This window comes from Hippocampus comes, unplaced genomic scaffold (assembly GCF_001891065.2).
Source record: "Hippocampus comes isolate QL1 unplaced genomic scaffold, H_comes_QL1_v1.1 scaffold434, whole genome shotgun sequence".
NCBI classification, from domain to species: Eukaryota; Metazoa; Chordata; class Actinopteri; order Syngnathiformes; family Syngnathidae; genus Hippocampus; species Hippocampus comes.
Genome location: NW_017805117.1, coordinates 1 through 22,958, shown reverse-complemented (window position 1 = coordinate 22,958; position 22,958 = coordinate 1). Strand labels below are relative to the sequence as shown.

Here is a 22,958-nt window from a genome sequence, read left to right as displayed (position 1 = left end):
GTGTGTGTGTCCTCTTCAGATGTTCCGATGGCCACTTGCGAGCAGGCTGGATGGCAGCGAGATGCTGGAGATCCAAGTGTACAATTACAGCAAAGTCTTCAGTAACAGGTAAAAGCCGCATCGGGCGATTTCACTTTTCACTCCTAAATGGCGCACCACGTTTCCAAAGTTGGGAACCTCCAAGTGCTTGGACTAAATTGACTCACGCGTTCGTGTAATGGAGTGCAAACCACAACCGCAGTGTTTAACTATAGTCTTTGTCATGAAGGAAAGTGTGTTTGATGGGCACCCGTGGGCCCCATTTCTCACTCGGTGATCTCCTGACGAATCAGATGACGGACACTGGGGTGGGGGTGGGCTGGTGGGGGACTGTCCCATGATGGAGTGCGTTTGATTTCACGCCGCCTTGGCATACGGACTAATGAGAAACATCACAGCCATTGATATTTGCCGCCGTGATTTATGTGTATGTATGATCATTAGCGTGCGTCATCCTTTGAATGAATATTCGCAACCCCTAAATGGGATGTCACGTTTCAGTTGGTTGGTGTTTACCATTGGAGTGCAGGCAAGCCCGCGACCGCACTGTGTGTTCCTCATCTGTGGTTTGTGGGCTGAAATCACTTTTGGCGGGCGCGGGGGGGGGGCGGGGGCTTTCAATTATTCAACAGCTCTAATTGGCCAATTCGGTGGTGACTTGATGTTATGTGAAGTGTATGTAAGCAATATAGCTATTCTTATGGTACTGTACATTTATCTCTAATTATCCTCTTGGGAGCAATGAAGCCTCATTTTTTTTTTTTTTTTGAGGCAGGACGAGAAGGTTTTTATTTTATTTAATTATGAACCCAAATCGAGGTGTCTTAATCTATCACAAGTCATCAGCAAGTCATAAGCTCATCCGTGTGTCTACAAAGTGCACATAACATGTTGAAGGCTTTGGGGAATGAACCGTCTTCGCCATTTCCGCGCTTGAAATCGAAAATTAGTCGTCTTCTAAGCAAAGGCTCAATGATGCTTCTCGAACCCGAATTAAATAACCTCTACAAATCAGACTTCTAATTATATAGAATAGGTTCTTTTCTCGTGAATTTTGTGATCCTCTTTGTCTTCAAACGCGTCTGTGTACGTTGACATTTCCAACCCCCGTTGAGCAAGAAAAGTCGCGCTGGGCTCAGGACGCAGTCAACCACGCAGCCGAGAAAGGAAGGATTCGCAGCGGGGATCAGCGTGTGTCACAATGAGGACTGCTTGACACGGGCAATAAGAAGCCGAGTTTCATCAGGCGTTGACGACTCCGTCTGCTTTGGCTGCGGTGCACGGCAAGCCTTGGCAAGGATTTGTCAAACAACGAGGAAAACATTTCTCGACGCCGGATCAAAACGTGCAGCAAAGCCTCTTGCCAAAGTCCCATTGCATTAAGTTTAAGCCACTCCCACCCCTCGCCTGTTGTCAAGGGAACGCAACGGAGGCCTCCAGTGCCACAGCTCGTGTCCGAAAAGAGGCTTCACCCTAGCATGGCTGCTTTAGAGCGCCTCGTTGTCGCGATTTGAAACGACTTGGTGGGATTCTTTCTATTTTCCATTATTTCCTCCCTGGAATCCTGAGTGGCATGTTTGGCGATATAAGCCACCTACAGTTTCTTATTTTGGTCCACATGTCGCGTTGAGCTTCTGCTTCTTGTCAAGCGTAACGTGCTGAAAATGAGCTGATGACAAAAACACCGCTCCCCTATCCCACCTTAGCTCTGTCAGCCTCCATGACTGCCACCCTCTTCGCTTTCACCCCACACAAGGTTTGAACGCACAAGCATGAAAAATGAACCCCGGTAAGAATGATTCGACGTCCCTGCCACTCGTGATGGAGGACGTCAATACGTAACGGCGCATATGGATTTGTTCTGTTTTTCAACCCCCTCTGCAGATTGGTGGGGACTTTCTGCATGGTGCTCCAGAAGGTGGCGGAGGAGGGGCAGCTTGAGCTGACCGACACACTCATAGACGATAACAACACGTCTTTAAACGTGAGTCCGGATTCGGGAATAATTTTGCTATTGAGTTCGCACACAAGAAAGATCAGGCGTTAGCGCAAGAGGAGCACTTTTATTACGTTTGAACCGAGTAAAAATGGATTGGTCTCTAAGCGACGACGTCTGAATTGTATCTTTCCACAAAGTGGTAATTAGAGCTCTTGAGGGAAACTTTTTTTTTGCGCGGCAAAGACCAAAGATTAGCGCGAGGATGATGGCGGCTGTGAATGAGGGAGGGGGGGTGGGGTTGAAGGCCTTGCGGCGATGCGGAGTTGTGATGGAGGATGCAGGCGTGCTCATGTGATGTTTTTTAGACGAGAACGCGCGCCGCGGGAGCGTTTTTTTTTTTTTTTTCCTTCTAAGACTTAACACGAACGCATAAAGTGGCTCCATGCGCGCATCCAGACAATTAAGAACTCGAAGGCTGCGCGGAAAACAGACTCAAGGTTGAACGCTTTGTTTTTGCCGCTTTGCACCGGCGTGGTTGCTGTAGCAACACAAAATAAAAACCAGACTGATGACCCTGTGAGAATATGAGGAAGAAGCCCGGGAAGCGAGAAAGAATGCATTCCGGTGCTGCTCTCATCCGTCTTTCTGCTTGCAATAAATTGGCTTTCATCAAAAATTAACAGTCAGAAGAATATTGACACCCCCTCCCCCTCAAAAAAACCCCTAAAGGGGCACAGAAGAAAAATGACGTCTTCACCATTGATTCTGAAGAAGAAATTGAAACGACTCTGAACCAAATTTCAGCGAGCAGGCATCGAAGAGATGATTTACAGCATCCAGTGGGGCCCGTGTCTTCCGACGAAAGCTGTTTTTTTTTTTTCCACACGTCATTAAATGCATTCAATCTGATATTCAGACGGGAGTTCGCCTTAAGCTGCTTTAAATGATGTGCAACCGCAACGGGGTCGGGAAGAATCACGCAGCAGATACATTTGGAAAAAAACAAAGCACATTTACAGCTTGAAACGAAAGGCAGAAATATATCAGCGGGAGTGGTGCAGAAAACACGGAGTCAATCATGTTTAACTTCAAAAATGCACCAGTTTAGAATCATTTCTCAGGCCTGACTGATTTTTGTTCGGATGATTCCGTTTGGCAGGATAAAAATTCAGAAACGGATTCATCGGCCGATTAGTTGGAGGAAAAAAAAATGCAGAATGAATAACATAACTTTTTTTTTTCCCCTCAATCTTTACTACAAGTTACAGACAGAACAAAACATCGCCCTTTATTTGCTTAGCTTCACAACAGGAGAAAAATCAGCCAAAATCGGACATTCATTTTATTGTCATTATCTTTTAACTTGTAATGTGGAAAGAAAGAAATTCTCCCAAAAAAAGTACAGATTTTTGTTGATTTTAAGAGCTAGTCTCAGCGACACTAAATCCATGATTTGAAGTCGATTAACCCTTTCAGGGACAGTTAATCATGTTATCAGGTTACACTGCATAGGTGTCAAACTCTGGTCCTGGATGGCCGCTGTCTGTCCTGCATGTTTTCCAAGTCTCCCCGTTGCAACACACCCGATTCAAATGAACAGCTTCAATGTCGGGCTTCCGCAGAGCTTACTGATGATCTGATCATTTCAATCAAGTGCGTCGCAACAGGCAGACTTGGAAAACATGCAGGCCAGCCGCCCTCCAGGGTCTGAGTTTGACACCTTCGGGCTACAGGGTGCGTGAAAGGGTGAGTCTACATAAATGCGACGCGAGTTCACCACGTCTTCCTTCTCTGGGTTCCAGACCAGCGTTACCATCGAGATCAGATACCAGCCGATGGACGGCACGGCGGCCGTGTGGAGCCACGGCGAGCATCTGGATGTTCCCGACGACCGCGACGGCATGTTTACGTTCGAGACGGACAGCTTGCTGTCGGGGCACAGCCGCGGCTCCGGGGCGTCTGCAAAACGATCGTTGCAGGGATCCATACCGACGTTCAGAAAGTGAGTCCCAACGCGCACGAGCGAGCGCACGTGATGGCGGCTCCCAAATTGGAACGTCCTCCTCTGGTTTAGAACTCCGCCACGACGGTGGCGATGCATCAGCGAGCTCTCACTTGTGCGAATTGTTTGTCGTCGTGAATCCTTCGCGTGCCCGGACAGCAACGACAGTTGCATCAATCTGGCAAGATGACAAGTACAAAATGTCACCTAAGCCTCACCGCTTGCTCTGACATCGAAGACGGAAAGATGCGGGATATTTCATTTCAAAAGTTCCATTGTGACCTCGAAGCTCAAATCCTGCGATACAAAAAAAAAACAGGACGAAGAGTGAGTCACTTTTTCCATTTTTCAAAGATTTTTTGCGGTCCATTAGAAATGCACTCGGCAACGCATGCATGTTTAATTGAATCCCCGACAACTAGAACATTGAATTAATTAGCATATTTTAATGCTCTTCTTCTAATTGGAATAAAATATGGAGAACCAAAAAAATAACCGAGCTTTGTTCGGATTTCTGTTTCCAAAGAGTGCCGCTGGAAATTGCCCACGTGGCCGAACAGCTCGCCTGTTTTCTGGGTGGGCGCTTTGATGTCCTTTTTTTGTCTGATGATATGAGAGATGCATTTTAGTCTACTTTTAATGACTTGCACTGTAACACTATCCCCAATAATATGCCGCCACATCCCTCGCGCCCTCCCTCCAGGTGCCCCCCTCCTTCCTTCCATCCGTGCGTCACCCGCCCATCGGTCTCACCGGCTCGCTTCTTTTAAGACCCGCAGCACTCGGCTGATGACAAATATCACACTCAAATAAGTTCACAAGGACTGGACCTTCGTTGAGTAGACGGTGACAAGTGTTTCGTGTCGTCGGTATGTATGTGAACCAACGTACTGTCTTTTCATATGATGCTCTTTTGGTTGTTTTGTTGTCTGTTTTTCAAACCGATGAAAAAAAAATATACGTTGAGGAGATCAACGCCTTCATTGTTGCCACGGTGACCGACTAATGATCTGTGATACTGTCGAGCAACCTGGGACACTGATAATGTTGATTTCAAGGCGTGAATTTTTTTAGATGAGTAGTGTGTAGAGTTGGCCATTTTCTTTAGTTCTAAGATGAAATCATTCCAAAAAAGAGAGAGAAACATTTCACTCTGCTTAGTGAGTTTCACTTTTTGGGGGTTGAAAGGCCACTGAAAAGTTGCACCGATATTCTTATTTCGTGAGACGCATCGGTATTCTCAAAAAGTGTGCTTTTGAACGCCACCGCAACTTTCCACACTGGCGACGAGGATGACAGCAGAAACACGATCCGGATAAAGTCGACCGATTGTGAACGCTTGACGCTACAAAAGGCAAAAGCGCATTCATTAAATTTGCTGACGTGCATCCAAATCCCCCCCCCCCCCCCAGCAAATTGGATGGGATGATCACACCCATTCTTAATTATTCAGGCTGCTCATTTGTGGGCTGTCGCCGGTGACATCACAAGTCTTTGTCGTCGCCGGGAAATGTGATCCACATAAAACAAAAGTGGGGTAACTGGACACTTTGATCGATCGTGGGCCGGTGTGACAAACTCAAGCGTTGGCCTGGCTGGACTTCCACGTCATGCCCCCGGTCGCTATGATTGACTTGTCGGTGTTTGGTTGCCTCTCCATCAGTGTCAGTCACTCCGGTGGCGTTGGGCCCAGTGATTGAAAGTGACCTCGAAGGGCGCTTGTTTGGAGAATCGAGCGCCTGTTCGTGATATCGCTTCCTTTTTGTGCCATTGTCTTCCCCACAACAGATCAGGGAAAGGAGTGTTTGCGGCCATGAAGCTTGGCAAGATCAGGAGCTCCAAAGACGATTACAAGAAAGGTAAAAGAACAAGTCCAGAGGCCAATTCAGCTTTTTTTCATTCAGGCGCATGTCCCAGCAACATTTCGATGTCAAGGCTCCACTGAAATATCGAGGATGCTGCCGACGTTGAAGCACAACCCATTCTGTGACAATTTCAAAAGAATACTTCACATACAAAAATATTTCTTAATTTTTTTCCTATAATAACTCAGATGAGCCAGCAGTGCTTGACATGGACGACCTGGACAAGAAGGCGATGCGTCTCGCCGGAATGTTGGAACCGGACGCCGTTTCTCTGGCCTCCGTCACTGCTGTCACCACCAACATCTCCAATAAGAGGTCTAGACTTTTTCTACATCGCAAAAAACATTGTACATCAACGCAGATATCAACATCAAGTGAAATACAAATTGAACTAATGAATAGGGGGAGGAAAAAAAAAATTGTGCTCATTTTTGCAGATCCAAACCAGACATCAAGATGGAACCGAGTTCTGGACGACCGGTGGATTACCAGGTTTGCCGTTTTGGCTAACATGCTAGCTCAGTCTCTTTTAGCTATGTGACACAAAGTATTGATTTTGCCTAAAACTCTTGAATAAGCTTAAAATAATGACAGTATTGGGGAGGAATTGTGGCACAATTGTCTCACTATTTAATGTTGTAGACTAGCTAGGACAGTTGTCGTGCTAATGTACTTTTCAGAGCTGTGCGGACAAACAATACACTCATCGTACAAATGTTTACTTCAAAACAATAATAGAGTTTTGTTTTGGCTTCTTTTTGTCACAAAACTAATCGATCGCCACCTCGTGTATGTCCAAATATGGTCATTGTCACTTTTGTTTTTCCACCAAAATGGATGCTATTTGGTGGGAGCCTATGACGTCTGCCACTTGTTTTTTTTTTTGCAAAAGCAGCCGTCGTATCTTCAAATATGCGTCACATGAGAGCAGTGAGATGATTCACAGCAACAAACTTTCACCTTGTTATTGTCGATGCTTTCCCCATCCAGCCTTTATGTCTACCTCTCATCTTATCTAAAGGTTAATTATACCAAAGAGATACCTGCAGCTCAACGAGCTTTGCCTTTCAAATGTTGTATTAGCCTCGGGAGATGTCACGGTTAAAATGGAAGTCTGGGAAAAGCAAAGAATGGGGGTCGGGGGGGGTACCATTCGATTACGTCGAGGGTAATGACTCGTGCGCTTTATTGAAAACGCTCATGTTCCAGCTGGTCAGCCCTGACGAATTCTCATCTCGCCGTCAGATAAGCATCACGATCATCGAGGCCCGCCAGCTCATTGGCCTCAACATGGACCCGGTGGTATGCGTGGAGATCGGCGACGACAAGAAGTACACGTCCATGAAGGAGTCCACCAACTGCCCCTACTACAACGAGGTGAGATTTCAACGCCGTTCGGACGGCAACGCGGGCGTGGAGCATGTCGAAACTTTTGTAGCGTGACACAGACCGTCTCCGCGCGCCATAAACGGACCGCGTGATGAGTTCCCATAAAACACGAAGCACTGATTGTTTTTGTCAGTGAATTAATTCCGTCCTCACAGGCACAAGCAACTTAAGAGGCAGGGAAAGTGCAAACGTGCTATCAGTGGATGCAACAAGCATTCCATGCATTTTTTTCTTCCACCAGGACAGGTGAAAATTTCAACAGGCGGCAAAAAAGAGAAGTGACAGTTTGTCTTGTGATCGATTCTTTTGTCTGTGACAAAAACCCCTGCGGACACACAAACCGGAAAAGTAAACCTATTAGGATAATGGTCCTGGCAGCTCTCCAGACTATTTTTTTTTTTTCACCATTCAATTGAGCTTTCTGTCATTCATGGATATCTATGGCGCTATGAAAGGAGGCGACATGAGACTACGTATGGGAGCAAACGGGCTCACTTGGCTGGCTTCTTTGATGAATGTGATTCCCAGACTGACCTTTTTTTTTACCCCCACGCTCAGTGCTGACACCATCATGAAAAGATCACGATCAGAGCTCTTACTATCGGCTCAATTTTGCCTTTGAACGCTGTATTGATGTCTACGGAGCGCTTACATGATCTGAAATGATCTCCCCTCGCCAACCTCATATTTTCTCCTCTCTCTGCAGTACTTTGTCTTCGACTTCCACATCCCCCCCGATGTCATGTTTGACAAGATCATTAAGCTCTCGGTAAGGGCCACATCTCAAATTTTGTAACTGTAAAATCATTCTCTCCAACTGATCATTTCTTCTGTGTTTTGCTCTGTCGTGTTCTTATTTCATTCGCCGTCGCGTCAGGTTATCCACTCTAAAAACCTTCTTCGGAGCGGGACGCTGGTCGGAACCTTCAAGATGGACGTTGGGACTGTTTACTGTCAGCCCGGTAGGCGAGAAACTAAAGATATTTTTCTGAGACAAAAAGTGTCGCGGAATGCCCGGCCCGATTTAAACGTCACAATAGTGTGGAGACGCAATGAAAACGTCTCTTGGTTTAAAATCCCAGAGCACCAATTCTACCACAAGTGGGCCATCCTGTCCGACCCCGTTGACATCACGGCGGGATGCAAAGGCTACCTGAAATGCGACATCGCCGTGGTGGGCAAAGGCGACAACATCAAGACTCCGCACAAGGCCAACGAGACCGATGAGGATGACATCGAGGGGTAAGGCGGGATAGTTGTCGCCACCACCGATGAGTGGGAGTGAAACTTTTTTTTCTCGATCTTTCAGGAACCTGCTTCTCCCCGAAGGGATTCCAGCGGAGCGTCAGTGGGCGAGATTCTACGTGAAAGTCTACCGCGCCGAGGGCCTGCCCAAGATGAACACCAACATCATGGCGAACGTGAAGAAGGCCCTCATTGGAGAAAATCGGGACCTGGTGGATCCTTATGTTCAAGTGCACTTTTCTGGGCAGAAAGTAATTTTTTTTTCAATGGAGGCTCACTACCTGCTTGACAAAAGTAATGGGACAGACCCCTTGATCATTTTTTTGTCAATCAAGGATTCGGTTGGACCATTTGAATCTTAAGTCTTCATTTTACTGAGAAATTTGGACTCATCCTTATCACCAAAAATATTTTAATCAATTTCTATGAGTGGAAAAAACTCAGTGTCCCACTGCCTTTGTCCGAATATTCCTGCTTGCCTCAACGGTCCTGATTTTGATGGAAAATCCGCCTCGGATTTCAAAGCGTGCACTGTCCACAGGGGAAGACCTCAGTGCAGAAAAGCAGCTACGAACCCGTCTGGAACGAGCAAATCGTCTTCACCGAGCTCTTCCCTCCGCTCTGCAAACGGATGAAGGTCCAAATCCGTGACTCGGATAAGGTGAACGACGTCGCCATCGGAACCCACTTCATTGACCTGCGCAAAATATCCAATGACGGCGACAAAGGTACGTCAGACGGAGAGTCGGCATCGACCGAAGAGCGTTAATTGCTCATCGGTGTTGATTAGCTGTCGGTGTACATGTAGTCGTCGTGCTGGTTTGCATCCAAATTCCTGACACCTCATGCATGAAGGAATGGAAATTGTGACTTCGCACATATGTATGTACATACATATAATTCCTTGCTCCTGTATGTAATCAAGGGTTCTTGCCGACCTTGGGTCCGGCCTGGGCCAATATGTACGGCTCGACACGCCAGTACACCCTGATGGACGAGCACCAGGACCTGAACGACGGATTGGGCGAGGGCGTCTCCTTCCGAGCCCGTCTGCTGCTGTCTGTCGCCGTGGAGATCCTGGACACGACCTCCCCAGAGATCCTCAGCTCCACCGAGGTGCAGATGGATTCCATCTCCAACATCTCGGAGGTGAGGGTAAAGCGACTTCATGAACAGTTGAAAGCTCACGAGACCCTTCTGGAACACACACACACTCTTCCAGTGGTGCCATAACGCTGCAATAAAATTATATTATTTAATTGAATGATAAAAATAGGATGTTTCCTTCTTCCTGCCAGAATGCCACGGGCAAGACGGAAGAGTTCTTCCTCTTCGGAGCCTTCCTGGAGGCCACCATGATTGATCGAAAGATTGGTGACAAGCCGATTACTTTCGAGATCACGATCGGTAAAGTAGTCCTTCTTTCATCTTGTTGAAGCTCAAGAAGTATGAAGATTGAACCTTGAAAGCAATGCGATGATCTACTCCCAACAAAGGTAACTATGGCAACCAGATAGACGGCACGAGCAAGTCGTCCTGGTCGAGGAAGAAGAAGAAGGACGGCGAGGACGACGACGAGGACAGCGAGCTCATCCAAAATTCCAGCGAAGACGAGGCTGATGAGGAAGGCGACCTGGAGTCGGTCTCCTGCACGCCCCTCATGAGGCCCGTCATCACAGATAGGTCAGATCAAGATATCTTTCTTCCCTTATCCAAGAAGGTGAAAGAGATTCCCTTAAAAAAGGAAAGAGGGAAAAAAAAAGTCAGTTCTCTCTAACAAGCATTTTTTTTTTTTTTTTGCCTTTCGGAAACTGACAGGAATTACTTTCACCTTCCCTACTTTGAGAAGAAACCCTGCGTGTACATCAAGAGCTGGTGGCAGGACCAGAGACGACGACTGTACAACTCCAACATGATGGACAAGATTGCCGACAAGCTGGTCAGCATTCCGTTTTGCCATCTCACTTTTTCCCCTAATTGTGTTTCCAATAGCATCACTTTTGGACCACCACTGCTCCCCCGTGCATGGTCATTAACTCGCCGCCGAAGAGAAGAAGAATTTGTGTCGCATAGTCCGCTCTCTGTTTCGGGTGCGCAGGAGGAGGGCGTCAATGATGTTCAGGAGATCATTAAGACGGAAAAGGCCTTTCCGGAGCGCCGACTCAGGGGAGTTCTTGAGGAACTGAGCGTTGGCTGCAGGTCAGCACCGGAGCATCATGAAACTTTTTTTTGCCATCATGAAAAAGTACAAATATTATATAGCCCACTAAATGTACATCGGTGTGAAGTTTAATCTTTTGTGAGGGCGTTGAGAGTACTTTTGGCACATCTTGGAGTTGATCTGTAGAGAAACGCTGAGTCATGGTCTGAAACAATTATTGTACATGTTGTTGTGCTTTTTTTCCCCCAGTCGCTTTGTGACTTTGGCGAACAAAGACTTAAACCAAGCGGGTAGAACCAAACTGGATCGGGAAAGACTCAAGTCCTGCATGAGAGAAATGGTAACGATGTTGCAAAGTAGTCACATTTCTGACAGTCACCTGCGGTGTTCCCTTTGAGTTTCCATGCGTCTGAGCATGCACACAAAATCGCTGAGCATCCCATTTTTTTCCCCCCAAAAAATGACATAATGTGCAGCTTCGAGGGAACACCGCTCAACGGTCTCCATGAAGCTGTGGTTTTTGCTCACTTTGCTCCGCAGGATAACATGAGCCAGCAGGCCAAACAGATGAGGACGCAAGTGAAGAAAAACACAGTCAAAGACAAATTAAAGCTGGTGCAAAACTTCCTGCTGAGGCTTCGCTTCCTCGCTGATGAGGTACACATTTGAAGGCGGAACAGAAACCAGTGAGCTCATTTGCCGCGAATCTGCAAGGCGTACTCGCCAGGGGCAACTGTCAAACGAATACATTTGGAATACATTCGTGGGCTGGAATTGCTCCAGCCCACGAAAAAGTCACGATATGCTTCTTGTCCAGCCACAACACAGCATCCCGGATGTTTTCGTGTGGATGATGAGCAACCATAAACGTATCGCGTACGCCCGCGTCCCATCCAAAGACATCCTCTACTCGGTGGTGGATGAGGAGACGGGAAAAGACTGCGGGAAAGTCAAAGCTGTCTTTCTCAAGGTATGTCGTCGCCGGCACACATGCTTTGTGAGTGAGCCTGCAAGAAGACTAATCGTTCATTTGCTTTTTACACGTGGTGGGGGACTCTCCACAGCTGCCTGGGAAAAAGGGTTTCGGCCCAGCCGGTTGGACCGTTCAGGCTAAGCTGGAGTTGTACCTGTGGCTCGGTCTCAATAAGCAAAGGAAAGAATTCACGAGTGGTCTGCCCAACGGTTTTGAGGAGGTCAAAGCTGCTAAAACGGCTCCTTCTCTTCACTCTGTGCCCCCTGTCAGCCTCGTGTATAACAGTAAGTGCGCACGCGGATTTTCACTCGGCTGCTTTTTGAGCTGACGCCTTTGTTGCGTCCAACAGTGAAACAGGTCTTCCAGCTGAGAGCGCACATGTACCAAGCGCGAAGCCTGTTCGCCGCCGACAGCAGCGGCCTCTCCGACCCTTTCGCCAGAGTCTTTTTCTCCACACATAGTCAGGTCACCGAGGTAAAGCCTTTGCGGGTGTCGTAAATTGTGAACTTCTGTGTCCCGGGGGAATCTCAACAGCATGTCCTGCAGGTTCTGAGCGAGACCCTGTGTCCCACTTGGGACCAGCTGCTGGTTTTCGACAACGTGGAGCTCTTTGGGGAAGCCGGCGAGCTCAGAGACGACCCCCCGATCATTGTGGTGGAAATTTACGACCAAGACACAGTGGTAGGATTGACGCTCGGTTACATCAGAGAGGAAGAAACATTTGACTCTTTGTGCTCATGAAAGTCTTTTGCCTCCCCATTCTGGCCTTCCGTGCACCTCACTTCCCCCTTCCTGTCCATGCTCAAATCAGAGTGTGAAATCATCACTCTAATTTGAATCGGGGTCTGATGTAGCGTGAACTGCTGCAGATGCACTTCACCCTGCAGCAAAAAAAAAAACCCAACCAAACAAAAAAAACAGTTTTAGTATTCCGTACAGTAATAGTTCTCATTGATCTGTGCCAGTAGTTTGGCAATTTTGGGAAGATTCAAAATTTGACACTCTAACCCAACACTGTCATCAAAGGGGGTCTCAGTGGAAACTGCGCCCTCCCGCATCCTCCTCATCCTAACTCCCTTGGCTTATCCCTTGTGACTGTCTCCCACTGCCCATCGTCGCGAGCAGGGCAAGGCAGAGTTCATCGGTCGCACCTTCGCCAAGCCCGCCATCAAGATGTGCGAGGAGCACTACGGCCCCCCGAGGTTTCCCCCGCAGCTGGAGTACTTTCAGATTTACAGAGGCAACTGCACTGCTGGAGAACTGCTGGCTGCCTTCGAGCTCCTCCAGGTAAATCGCAACCTGAGATCAGTTTTGGGGCACCTGAACCTTTACGTATGGGTTTCCATTTTCTATCTTCCATTTCTCCGCCATACTTATTTCCGAATCGGACTCGCCCGGTGTTGTTTTCAAAACTCACTTTTTCCATTTCAAATGAACTGCTGGGTGTCCCGCCGCCCTTTCCCCCCTCCCCCCTTTCTTGTGAACCACCCATTCTTCCTCCAGATCCCATTTGACGGCGAGGAGCTTAGACGAGCTCTGATCACTGTCCATAACTTTGCTGTTCCTCAGATAAAGGTGCTCTTCTCATTTCATCCCTTCCGCCGCACTTTCGTTACTTTCAGCCAGACACTTAAAAGAGATTCACCTCGCAGAAGGTCAAGTACTCGATGCCACTTATTAGAAGACAATTCTATGAGCTGATATAAATCAGCAAATGTTAAAAAAATAAATAAACTCAATGCAGGTGCTTGGCTATGACTAGCTTCTGCACTGCATCACTCAAAATGTACGCGACCACCAAAAATCTATGATGTCACACACGCGTGAATCAAAAAGTATTGGACTTGACTTTAAATGAACCCCCGTTAGATTGGTCAAGGAGGGGCGACCGATCTTCCTCCGCTGGAAGGACCGACCGACTTCGAGAGAGGCCCAATTATCCCAGTTCCATTGGGGATCCGACCAGTCCTGAGTCGCTACCGCATCGAGGTGAGATTTATCAAACGTCTAGGATTTTATAACAACAATTCAAGAAGATTGCTTTCATCCGCTCCAGGTCTTGTTTTGGGGCTTAAGGGATCTAAAGAGGGTCAACCTGGCCCAGGTGGATCGACCTCGCGTGGACATCGAGTGCGCTGGGAGAGGCGTTCAGTCCGTCCTCATCCCGAACTACAAGAAGAACCCAAATTTCAGCACATTGGTCAAATGGTTTGAGGTGGTGAGTATCACTTCTCCAAAGAGTGAAATATAAATAGGCATTGATTCGAAAAAGGTCGCGCCTCATCTTTGTTTACATCAGGACCTCCCTGAAAATGAGCTCCTGCACCCTCCGCTTAACATCAGGGTGGTGGACTGCAGAGCGTTCGGTCGCTATGCTCTCGTTGGTTCGCACGCGGTCACGTGTCTCCGGCGTTTCCTCTACTGCGCTCCCGACAAGACGTCCAGTCACTGGGGCAGCGCAGGTACTAAAGAGCGCATGCACGATGCAAATTATAGATACATTTGTAAGAAAAATATTATGGAAGCTAAAACAGATCCCTGGGGCACACTCTTGGTCTTCTTCTGACATTGTAAAAAAAGCACATTTGTAAATATCCTTCACTGACTTTTATTTTGCTGCTTGCTATGGGCTGTTGGGGCTTCTCAATCTTTCATTATTTGACCTTTGCTTGTCTTTTCTCCTTTTTTTTCCCCCTCTGTCACGGATCATCAACTGTCCTCTTCTCTCCTCCTGCCACCCATGTGGTGTCTTTATCCACTTTTTTGTGGGGGTCGGGGGGGTGGCCTGGCTCCATCGGAACAGCTAAATTAATGAATGGCTACATGGTCCTGACCAATGGCGGCTCCCAGCATGGCTTTTCACCCAGTGCTTCCTCGCGCGCTCTCTCCCGCTCCGCAGGCGAAATCATCGTCCACGTGGACTCCGTGGAACCCGCCGTCCGGAAAATGGACACGCTTGTCAAGTTAGATGCTGTAAGACCAAGCTCTGCATTGTAAGTGGTGCCATGACTTTACAAATGCTCCAAATTACACATTTTTACAGTGACAAGCAGAAGCTCCGTTTTTTTTTCTTTGTTTTTGCTTTATGTTGCGAGCCAATGTGACTTTAAGAGTGGTTCACGTGGTAAATTGCCGTGAAAGTGTCGTACGGGTGCATTTGTGTTTGATGCTTGCATTTTCTCTTCTCACTGCATGCATTTTGATGCATTTATTTTTTTTCTAACCACGCACTCTTAATGTCGGTTTAAAATAATTTGAATTTGATCCCGTAAATCATGGTACCACCATATATGCTGGTCATTCCCTTGCACGCATTATTAATAATCCCTGTGGGCTTTCCCATTGGTAGACATCTGATGCTGTCGTAAAAGTTGACATGGTAAGTGCTCGCGATCTATGAAATAAAATTCTTGCTGTGGTTATATGGCGCAAAAAAAGATGAGGGACTGACATTTTTAATTGGTTTGTGCAGCTTGAAGAAGAAAGTGACAAAGAGAGAAAGAAGAAGAAAAAGAAAAAGAAGGGCGCAGCGGATGAAGAGGACGAGACGGACGAGAGCGTGCTGGATTGGTGGTCCAAATATTTTGCGTCCATTGAGACACTGAAAGAGGTTTGCGCAAGATTGCGTGATCCAATTTTGTCCTGACACATGCATAAATAAGGATTTAAAAAAAACCCAAAAACGCCCCTTTAGACTCTCAGAGCCCAGGAAGCAGCTCAGGCCGAAGTAGAGGAGCGAGAAGACCTGGAAATTGCAGCTGAGGCGGCAGGTATGGATCTGAGTTTTGCTCCATGATGATGGAAAATGGAATTGTGCCAATTGAACCATGCAGACTAAATTCAACCTTGACCAAAACGGATTGTGTTAAATCATAAACAGTCTTCCGTGTCATTTCATTCCGTGCCATGCTCATAAGTATTGCAGTTACGATCTTGTATACCGCTTGGAGTTCAGCATAAAAAAAAAATAGTTTCATAATTTGTAATGCGATTGACATTCAAAGAGTCACCTCACCTCATGGAAACACCATGTCCACTTCCACCTCCACTCAACCCTCCGCTCAGATATCAAATGTGATGACCTTGTTCGGAAAGGCTCCAGGATGAGGGAGAGGAACAAGGAGAAGAGGAGTGCCAAGGACAAGAAAAAGTGTCACGCTGTGGACGCAGCTGAGAAACGAACGGTTAAATCCAAAGTGGATGAGTTGATGGTATGTAACTGGTGCTTCGACATGGATCTTAAAACGGAGCCTTGCGGAACTCCCTTTATTTATTCACCGTTTATTGACATTCATTTTGCAAATTTTACAGATAAACAGCAAACAGTTTTATCAACAAAACTAATTCAAGCTAGACATACATTTCTTGTTGGACGCGTACAGGTGTACAACAAGGAACTCGAGACCGAATACGGCGACTTTGAAGACTGGCTGCATACTTTCAACCTGTACAGAGGGAAAGCCGGGGATGACGATGAACACGCTCTGGATGATGACCGCATCGTGGGACGGTTTAAGGTGTTTTGTGTCATTTTGAAGAAGTTAAGAATCAGAGCCAGTCCATTTTGTAACCCCGATGTTTCCGTTCCCTATTCAGGGTTCCTTGTGCATGTACAAGCTACCATTGTCTGAGGAGATCACGAGAGACGTGGGATTCGATCCAAACATGGGCATGTTCCAGAGCATTCCTCATAACGACCCCATCAACGTGCTCGTCCGGGTATATGTGGTCAGGGTACGTTTGCGTGCTACTTAGAATTGAAACGGAGGTCAATTTGAGTAATCTTATCTGATCTGAACTGTCCTCGTCTTCAGGCCACGGATCTTCATCCCGCGGACATCAACGGGAAGGCAGACCCGTACGTCATCATCAAGCTGGGAAAATCTGAGGTCAAGGACAAAGAGAACTACATCTCCAAGCAGCTCAATCCCGTGTTTGGCAAGTGAGTCACTCCAGATTTGGATTCCTAACTGTCAGACACTTTTCCACATGTCTGCCCTGCCCCATCTTCAATCAGTGTGTGATTTTCCCACCTTCTTCTCACAGGTCCTTCGATATCGAAGCCACATTCCCCATGGAGTCCATGCTTACGGTTTCCATATATGACTGGGATCTTGTCGGCACCGACGATCTGATCGGAGAGACCAAGATCGACTTGGAGAATCGATTCTACAGCAAATACAGAGCCACCTGTGGCATCTCGTCTGCCTACTCCCTGTAAGCGCTCGATTGAGAAATGCGAGTTAAAGCAGTGGTGGGTAGTGTATCTTTGCCAGTATTTTTTTAAATAAACACACGTATCTGTACTTTTGCTTAAGTACCTGAGTACCAGATCTTCTGTTGGCATTTCCTTGAGCGTAGCTCCAACAGAACGATCACATGTCAGTATAATGTAGGAGACTGGACTGTCTCAGAAGTATTTATTTATTCCTTTGTTGTGTATTGACAAATGAGGAAATGCCAAAATAAACTCTGTAGGGGGGCTAGAGAGTTTATGATTTCCTCGCTTGATTTTCTGTTTGGATGCATTATTTTCAATTTTCGTAGTTTCATTGAAGTAATCGTTGAAATTTACGTTTTTCGGAGGCGGTCATGAACACCTAACGGAAGGAGCGTAGCTCCATCTAGTGGATGCATTGGAAATTGCGTTTTATAATCCAGTACGTCCAATATATGAAGAAAATTAAAAAATAGGCCATTCATTGAAGGTGCGCCTCATAATCCAGTGTGCCTTTTAGTGTGGAAAATACACTAAATGGAACTGATACAACTGTTTACGTGTTTTGGCCTACAATAGCCATGGGTACAATATTTGGCGGGATCCTTTGAAGCCGAGCCAGATCCTCGCAAGGCTGTGTAAGGAAGGCAAGATCGACGCCCCTCAGTATGGCCCGGGAGGGAAAGTCAAGGTGGCCAACCGCACCTTCGTGGGACCAACCGAGATCGAAGATGAAAATGGTCCGACACGATGGCATAACGAACCATCGTGCCAAGGATTTCTAACACGTTGGCTGCGTTCCACCTGAAAGGTCTGAAGAAGCAGACGGAGGAGCATTTAGCACTGATGGTGCTGAACCACTGGGAGGAGATCCCGCGAGTGGGTTGCCGACTCGTTCCCGAACACGTTGAGACCAGACCCCTGCTGAACCCTGATAAACCGGGCATCGAACAGGTAGGAAATGGAATCCATTAAAAAGCACGCTCAATTTGACCGACGTCACCATGTGATCAAGGGTCGTATCGAGATGTGGGTGGACATGTTTCCGATGGACACACCGGCTCCCGGACCCGCAATTGAGATAGCACCACGGAAGCCTAAAAGGTAAGCCTGCTGTGTTTTGGAATATCGCACATATGATGCCTGAATTAAACCCTTTGAGGAACCCCTTAGGATCCATCCAGAAGAGTTGGAAGAAGTGGCGGGGGGAAAGAAAATCCAGGCTCCCCTGCCTAAGTTACTGTCCCCGTGGATAAGCGATGGTTGATCGATGGAATGGATTAAATGAGAAGTTGGCATTTCCTTGAGCGTAGCGCCAACAGAACGATCAGATGTCAGTAAAATATAGCAGACTGCAATGTCTCAGGAGTGTTTATTTATTCCTTTGTTGCATATTCACAAACAAGGAAATCACAAAATAAATTCTGTAGGGGGGCCATTGAATTTATTTTGTGATTTCCTCGCTTGATTTTTCCGTTTTGATGCATTATTTTCAATTTTCGTCGTTTCATTGAAGTAATCGTTAATTTACGTTTCTCGGAGGCGGTCATGAACGCCTCTCGAGTCGAAGGGAAGGAGCGTAGCTCCATCTAGTGGATGCATTGTAGATTGCGTCTTATAATCCGGTGCGTCCAATATATGAAAAAAAAATTCAAAATAGGCCAGTCATTGAAGGCACACGCCTCATAATCCAGTGCGCCTTTTAGTGTGGAAAATACGGTATTTTTTCTGCTATTAGAAAATACATTTGCAGTTTATATATTGTACGTGTGTGTATATATATATGTTGCTTCCTCCTCCCTTTACCAGATATGAGCTCAGGGTGATTATTTGGAATACAGACGAAGTAATACTGGAGGACGATGATTACTTCACTGGGGAAAAGTCCAGTGACATATTTGTCAGGGGGTACGTAGAGCGGGATGCAGCTTGAGCAAGTGGCGCCCACCCGGCCGCATCCCGAGCTGTGTGGTGTGGACTGTTTTGTTTGCAGTTAACTACTTTTTGTTTTGTTTCCATTTGTCACGTGTGTGTCCGTCTTTGGTGTTTGTGGCGTGTCTCTGCTTGTGTGCAGCTTTGAGCTCCGTGTTATTATTTGGAACACTGATGACGTAATTCTAGAGGACGATGCTTTCCTGACAGGGGAGAAGATGTCTGACATCTATGTCAGGGGGTAAAAAAAAAAAAAAAAAAAACACAAGATACCATCGCATGGCTTGTATGACTTCATCCCTTTTCCAGGCTATCCTACTTCCTGTTTTATTTTCCCATCTGGCACGGGCCTTCCTTGTCTTTACCCTCTCAAATCGGCAAGACGCAAGGAATCATAAAAACAGTCAGGACCAAACCATTTTGCTACTGTTAACATAGTAAGAAATAATTTTTGCTTTTGTATGTATATCTTTGCATATCTCAAATCTCTACCATGGTTGAATTTTTATTTATTTTTAAACTAGCCTTGCGGCCATGTCAAATGTCAATTTTAGCATACACCGCAGGCTGCAAATGGCTCCCGGACCATAGTTTGGACACCCCCCGACATAGTGAGACCGTTCAGTCTTGTGGTTTGGTCCTTCACTGCAGTGTCTGATCCGAAAAGGGCTTCAACTTCCACGTCCTGCCTTGTTGCATGTGCGCATGCAAAGGAACCGACCGTCGCATGCCGGGACGAATGAGAAGCGGCTCCATTGCCGAGCGCAACGTTGGCAAGTGCGGCCTCCTCATCTGTAACTTCCTACAAAGTCGATACTTTGGGCTTTTGATGGCGAGAAAGACATCATTCTGACCCGGTGATGTTTTTCTTATACGCCTCATTCTCTTCAGTTCCTTTTTTACAATCCCTGATAGAAAATAAAAAATTGGTGGGCAAGCCTCGGTGTGAGCAACTGGAGCATCTGTGCCAAGCCGTGTGTGTGTCCCTGACAAACGAATGTCTGTCGTGTCCACGAGGTCACCATTTTTTTGAGGTGCATGTTTGCCTCAAGCGCAGTCCACTGGGGCTGACCTGCGGTCTCCCCCGCATCTTCGCCGACCGACACAGGTGGCTGAAGGGGCAGCAGGAAGACAGGCAGGACACAGACGTCCACTACCACTCCCTGACCGGCGAGGGAAACTTCAACTGGCGCTTCGTCTTCCCCTTCGACTACCTCATGGCCGAGGAGAAGATTGTCATCTCGAAGAAAGAATCCATGTTCTCCTGGGACGAGACGGAGTACAAGATTCCGGCTCGCCTCACGCTGCAGGTGTGGGACGCCGACCACTTCTCTGCCGACGACTTCCTGGGTAGGTAAATGAATGTGAACGAATTTGCGGGTTTGAATCCATCCGTACGAGGCGTTTACCGCTTTTCCAGGTGCCATTGAGCTGGACCTGAATCGCTTCCCTCGCGGGGCCAAGACCTCCAAGCAGTGCTCCATCGACTTGATCCGAAACGAGCAGGATCTTCCCTCCGTTTCCATCTTCAAGCAAAAGAGGGTCAAGGGTTGGTGGCCATTTGTGGCCCGAGATGAGAATGACGAGATGGAGCTGACGGTGAGCCAGATGGCGAAATATACTTTGAATGCCAAATACGGTCCTACCGAACAAATGCAAGTTTCGAGTTCTTGTCGCATCCGCTGCGGTGAATGAGAGTGAGAATGCCAACGATGCTGTCACCGAACAGGGCAAAGTGGAAGCTGAACTCCATCTGGTGACGGCAGAAGAGGCAGAGAAAATCCCAGTGGGGCTTGGTCGCAACGAGCCCGATCCGCTGGAGAAACCAAAGTAAGACGAGGACCAACTGCGGGACGCGCACGCTTGCATGTCTGATTTAACTCTTGAAAGTTTGCTGCTCAGGAGTCCTTCTCTCAGTGAGGAAAGCAGTGCAACTCACGGGTGTCGGACCGCTTTCCTCACTGATGCTTTCGCTTTCATTCTTCTTCTACTCTGGCATCACCTCCTCTGTCCTCTTTTTCTGTTTGCGTACTCGCTACCACCCCTCCCCATTTTCCAACCTCGCCCCCACCCCCCAAAAGTCGCCCGGATACAAGCTTCATGTGGTTCCTGGGTCCTCTCAAGTCCATTCGTTACTTCTTGTGGCACAACTACCGCTGGCTGATCCTCAAGGCGCTGGGCCTCATCCTACTGCTCCTCATGCTGGGCCTCTTCCTCTACTCCATCCCCGGCTACCTGGTCAAGAAGATGCTGGGTGTCTGATGAGCCGGTAGTCTTCGTCCGACAACCCCAGTCCCGAACACCTCTTCCTCCTCCTTGTGTTCTGTGCTTTGCTCGGTCCCCCTTCTGTCCTTATCTTTTGGATGAGTCAAGATTTTTTTTTCGACTTGATTATGACCCAGCACCGCTAACTGGCCCTCTTTCTTCTGTCTCCCCATTCAAGTCGGCCAGACACAACCTTCCTGTGGTTCCTGAGCCCGCTGAAAGCCATCCGCTATCTGGTGTGCAACCGCTACAAGTGGCTCATCATCAAGATCATCCTGGCCCTGCTCCTGCTTGTCATGCTGGGACTTTTCCTGTACAGTATGCCGGGCTACCTCGTCAAGAAGCTGCTCGGCGCCTGAGCAGGATCGGCAAGCCGGCGCGGGCAGCGCGGGGTTGCGGAAGGCTGAGTGAAGGCAGCGGCTCGGGATTTACACCGCTCTCTCCATCAGCCTCGACCACAGGAAGGGAGCAAATTGCATTCATGTTAATTGGTCTCTCTCTCTCTCTCTCTCTCTCTCTCTCTCTCTCTCTCTCTCTCTCTCTCTCTCTCTCTGTGAGCAAATTGCATTTGTGTTCATTGGTCTCTCTCTCTCTCTCTCTCTCTCTCTCTCTCTCTCTCTCTCTCTCTCTCTCTCTCTCTGTCTCTCATGCTCTCTGAGTCGAGCGAGAGAGAGAACTTTAAATTGACAAAAAACACAGCTGGTAGTCGCCGAAAAACGGAATGTGTTGCTTATTGTCTTTTTCATGGTTTTTGGCGGATTACGTCTCCTTGATGCATATCACCACTTTACTGCACAGATCGCCAAGGCATTTGGCAAGAGTTGTGGGGCGGCACGGTGGTCATACATTCACAGATCGTGGATGGGATGGAGAAATGAATCAAAAAAGCACGAGTCGAGCTCAGCCGACTCGTGCTTTTTTATTATGATGATGATATATGATGAACTGTCCACTGACTGGAAATGAGAGATACTAAAGCTCGCGAAAAGGTTTTTGGTATGTATTGGTCATGTACAATGTTCCCTCCAAGTTGCGCCACTCCGCACTGGTCGCACACTCTCAGCGCACAATAAAACCTGCAGGAAACGCACTGCAAATGAAATTGATACTTTTTTTTTCCTTGTATCATTTTGCTGTGTAATTCAGTGAGTGGCAGGTGTTCATATGATTGCGCAATGCGGCATTGACAGTACTTGCGCATGCGCTATGCTCATCCACGCTCCAAAACAAAAACAATGCGGCAGAGATAAGTGACGCTAATGCTAACCCCATAGCATGGCGAAACGAGCAGGGAATGAATATGATACATCGACTCCACAAACCAAAATAAAAATGAACTTCGGCTAAAAACGCCACATGGTCGTTTTTTTTTTTCTGCCTAAAAATGCCAAAAATGTTATTTTTTTGGGGGCTAAAAACGCTTTATGATACATGCATGTTTTTTTTCAGCTAAAAACGCCATACGATACATGGTCGGTGTTTTTGGGCCAAAAACGCCTTACGATACATGGTTTTTTTTTTCGGGTTTTTTTTTCATCCAAAAACGCCTTACTATACGATGTCGCTTTTTTCGGGCTAAAAACGCCTTACTATACATGGTCGTTTTTTTCGTCAAAAAATGCCTTACTATACATGGTCGTTTTTTTTTCAGCTAAAAAGGCCTTACTATACATGGTCGTTTTTTTCGGCTAAAAACGCCTTACGATACTATGTCGTTTTTCGGCTAAAAACGCCTTACTATACGATGTCGTTTTTTTCGGGCTAAAAACACCTTACTATATTATGTCGTTTTTTTTTGGGCTAAAAACGCCTTACTACACTATGTCGTTTTTTTCGGCTAAAAACACCTGACTCTACATGGTCGTTTTTTTCGGCAAAAATCACCTGACTCTATCTACATGGTCGTTTTTTTCCGCAAAAAACGCCTTAC

General features: G+C 47.1%; 1 protein-coding gene across 3 annotated transcripts in view; it reads left to right on the top strand.

The window, feature by feature from the left end:
- otofa (otoferlin a) overlaps positions 1 to 21,537 on the top strand; it is a 32,467-nt gene extending 10,930 nt beyond the window's left edge. The window contains exons 3-49 of one of the 3 annotated variants that reach the window (XM_019865548.1): positions 20 to 108; positions 1,924 to 2,023; positions 3,781 to 3,980; positions 5,769 to 5,839; positions 6,034 to 6,160; positions 6,283 to 6,337; positions 7,091 to 7,222; positions 7,941 to 8,003; positions 8,112 to 8,196; positions 8,317 to 8,476; positions 8,544 to 8,730; positions 9,021 to 9,207; positions 9,405 to 9,628; positions 9,778 to 9,886; positions 9,976 to 10,162; positions 10,298 to 10,418; positions 10,578 to 10,678; positions 10,890 to 10,980; positions 11,181 to 11,297; positions 11,458 to 11,610; positions 11,705 to 11,897; positions 11,963 to 12,087; positions 12,160 to 12,294; positions 12,739 to 12,900; positions 13,117 to 13,188; positions 13,483 to 13,602; positions 13,670 to 13,831; positions 13,913 to 14,075; positions 14,417 to 14,586; positions 14,963 to 14,992; positions 15,086 to 15,223; positions 15,308 to 15,383; positions 15,679 to 15,824; positions 15,996 to 16,130; positions 16,210 to 16,347; positions 16,428 to 16,555; positions 16,660 to 16,830; positions 17,411 to 17,571; positions 17,643 to 17,785; positions 17,847 to 17,935; positions 18,641 to 18,739; positions 18,906 to 19,004; positions 19,872 to 20,113; positions 20,184 to 20,362; positions 20,493 to 20,593; positions 20,845 to 21,032; positions 21,207 to 21,283. In XM_019865548.1, the coding sequence (XP_019721107.1) occupies positions 20 to 108; positions 1,924 to 2,023; positions 3,781 to 3,980; positions 5,769 to 5,839; positions 6,034 to 6,160; positions 6,283 to 6,337; positions 7,091 to 7,222; positions 7,941 to 8,003; positions 8,112 to 8,196; positions 8,317 to 8,476; positions 8,544 to 8,730; positions 9,021 to 9,207; positions 9,405 to 9,628; positions 9,778 to 9,886; positions 9,976 to 10,162; positions 10,298 to 10,418; positions 10,578 to 10,678; positions 10,890 to 10,980; positions 11,181 to 11,297; positions 11,458 to 11,610; positions 11,705 to 11,897; positions 11,963 to 12,087; positions 12,160 to 12,294; positions 12,739 to 12,900; positions 13,117 to 13,188; positions 13,483 to 13,602; positions 13,670 to 13,831; positions 13,913 to 14,075; positions 14,417 to 14,586; positions 14,963 to 14,992; positions 15,086 to 15,223; positions 15,308 to 15,383; positions 15,679 to 15,824; positions 15,996 to 16,130; positions 16,210 to 16,347; positions 16,428 to 16,555; positions 16,660 to 16,830; positions 17,411 to 17,571; positions 17,643 to 17,785; positions 17,847 to 17,935; positions 18,641 to 18,739; positions 18,906 to 19,004; positions 19,872 to 20,113; positions 20,184 to 20,362; positions 20,493 to 20,593; positions 20,845 to 21,025 (6,117 nt within the window). In that variant the 3' untranslated portion in view covers positions 21,026 to 21,032; positions 21,207 to 21,283. Of the gene's footprint in view, positions 1 to 19; positions 109 to 1,923; positions 2,024 to 3,780; positions 3,981 to 5,768; positions 5,840 to 6,033; positions 6,161 to 6,282; positions 6,338 to 7,090; positions 7,223 to 7,940; positions 8,004 to 8,111; positions 8,197 to 8,316; positions 8,477 to 8,543; positions 8,731 to 9,020; positions 9,208 to 9,404; positions 9,629 to 9,777; positions 9,887 to 9,975; positions 10,163 to 10,297; positions 10,419 to 10,577; positions 10,679 to 10,889; positions 10,981 to 11,180; positions 11,298 to 11,457; positions 11,611 to 11,704; positions 11,898 to 11,962; positions 12,088 to 12,159; positions 12,295 to 12,738; positions 12,901 to 13,116; positions 13,189 to 13,482; positions 13,603 to 13,669; positions 13,832 to 13,912; positions 14,076 to 14,416; positions 14,587 to 14,962; positions 14,993 to 15,085; positions 15,224 to 15,307; positions 15,384 to 15,678; positions 15,825 to 15,995; positions 16,131 to 16,209; positions 16,348 to 16,427; positions 16,556 to 16,659; positions 16,831 to 17,410; positions 17,572 to 17,642; positions 17,786 to 17,846; positions 17,936 to 18,640; positions 18,740 to 18,905; positions 19,005 to 19,871; positions 20,114 to 20,183; positions 20,363 to 20,492; positions 20,594 to 20,844; positions 21,033 to 21,206 lie in introns of all 3 variants that reach the window. The other 2 variants (XM_019865546.1, XM_019865547.1) reach the window with 2 other exon arrangements.
- The last annotated feature ends 1,421 nt before the right edge of the window (positions 21,538 to 22,958 follow it).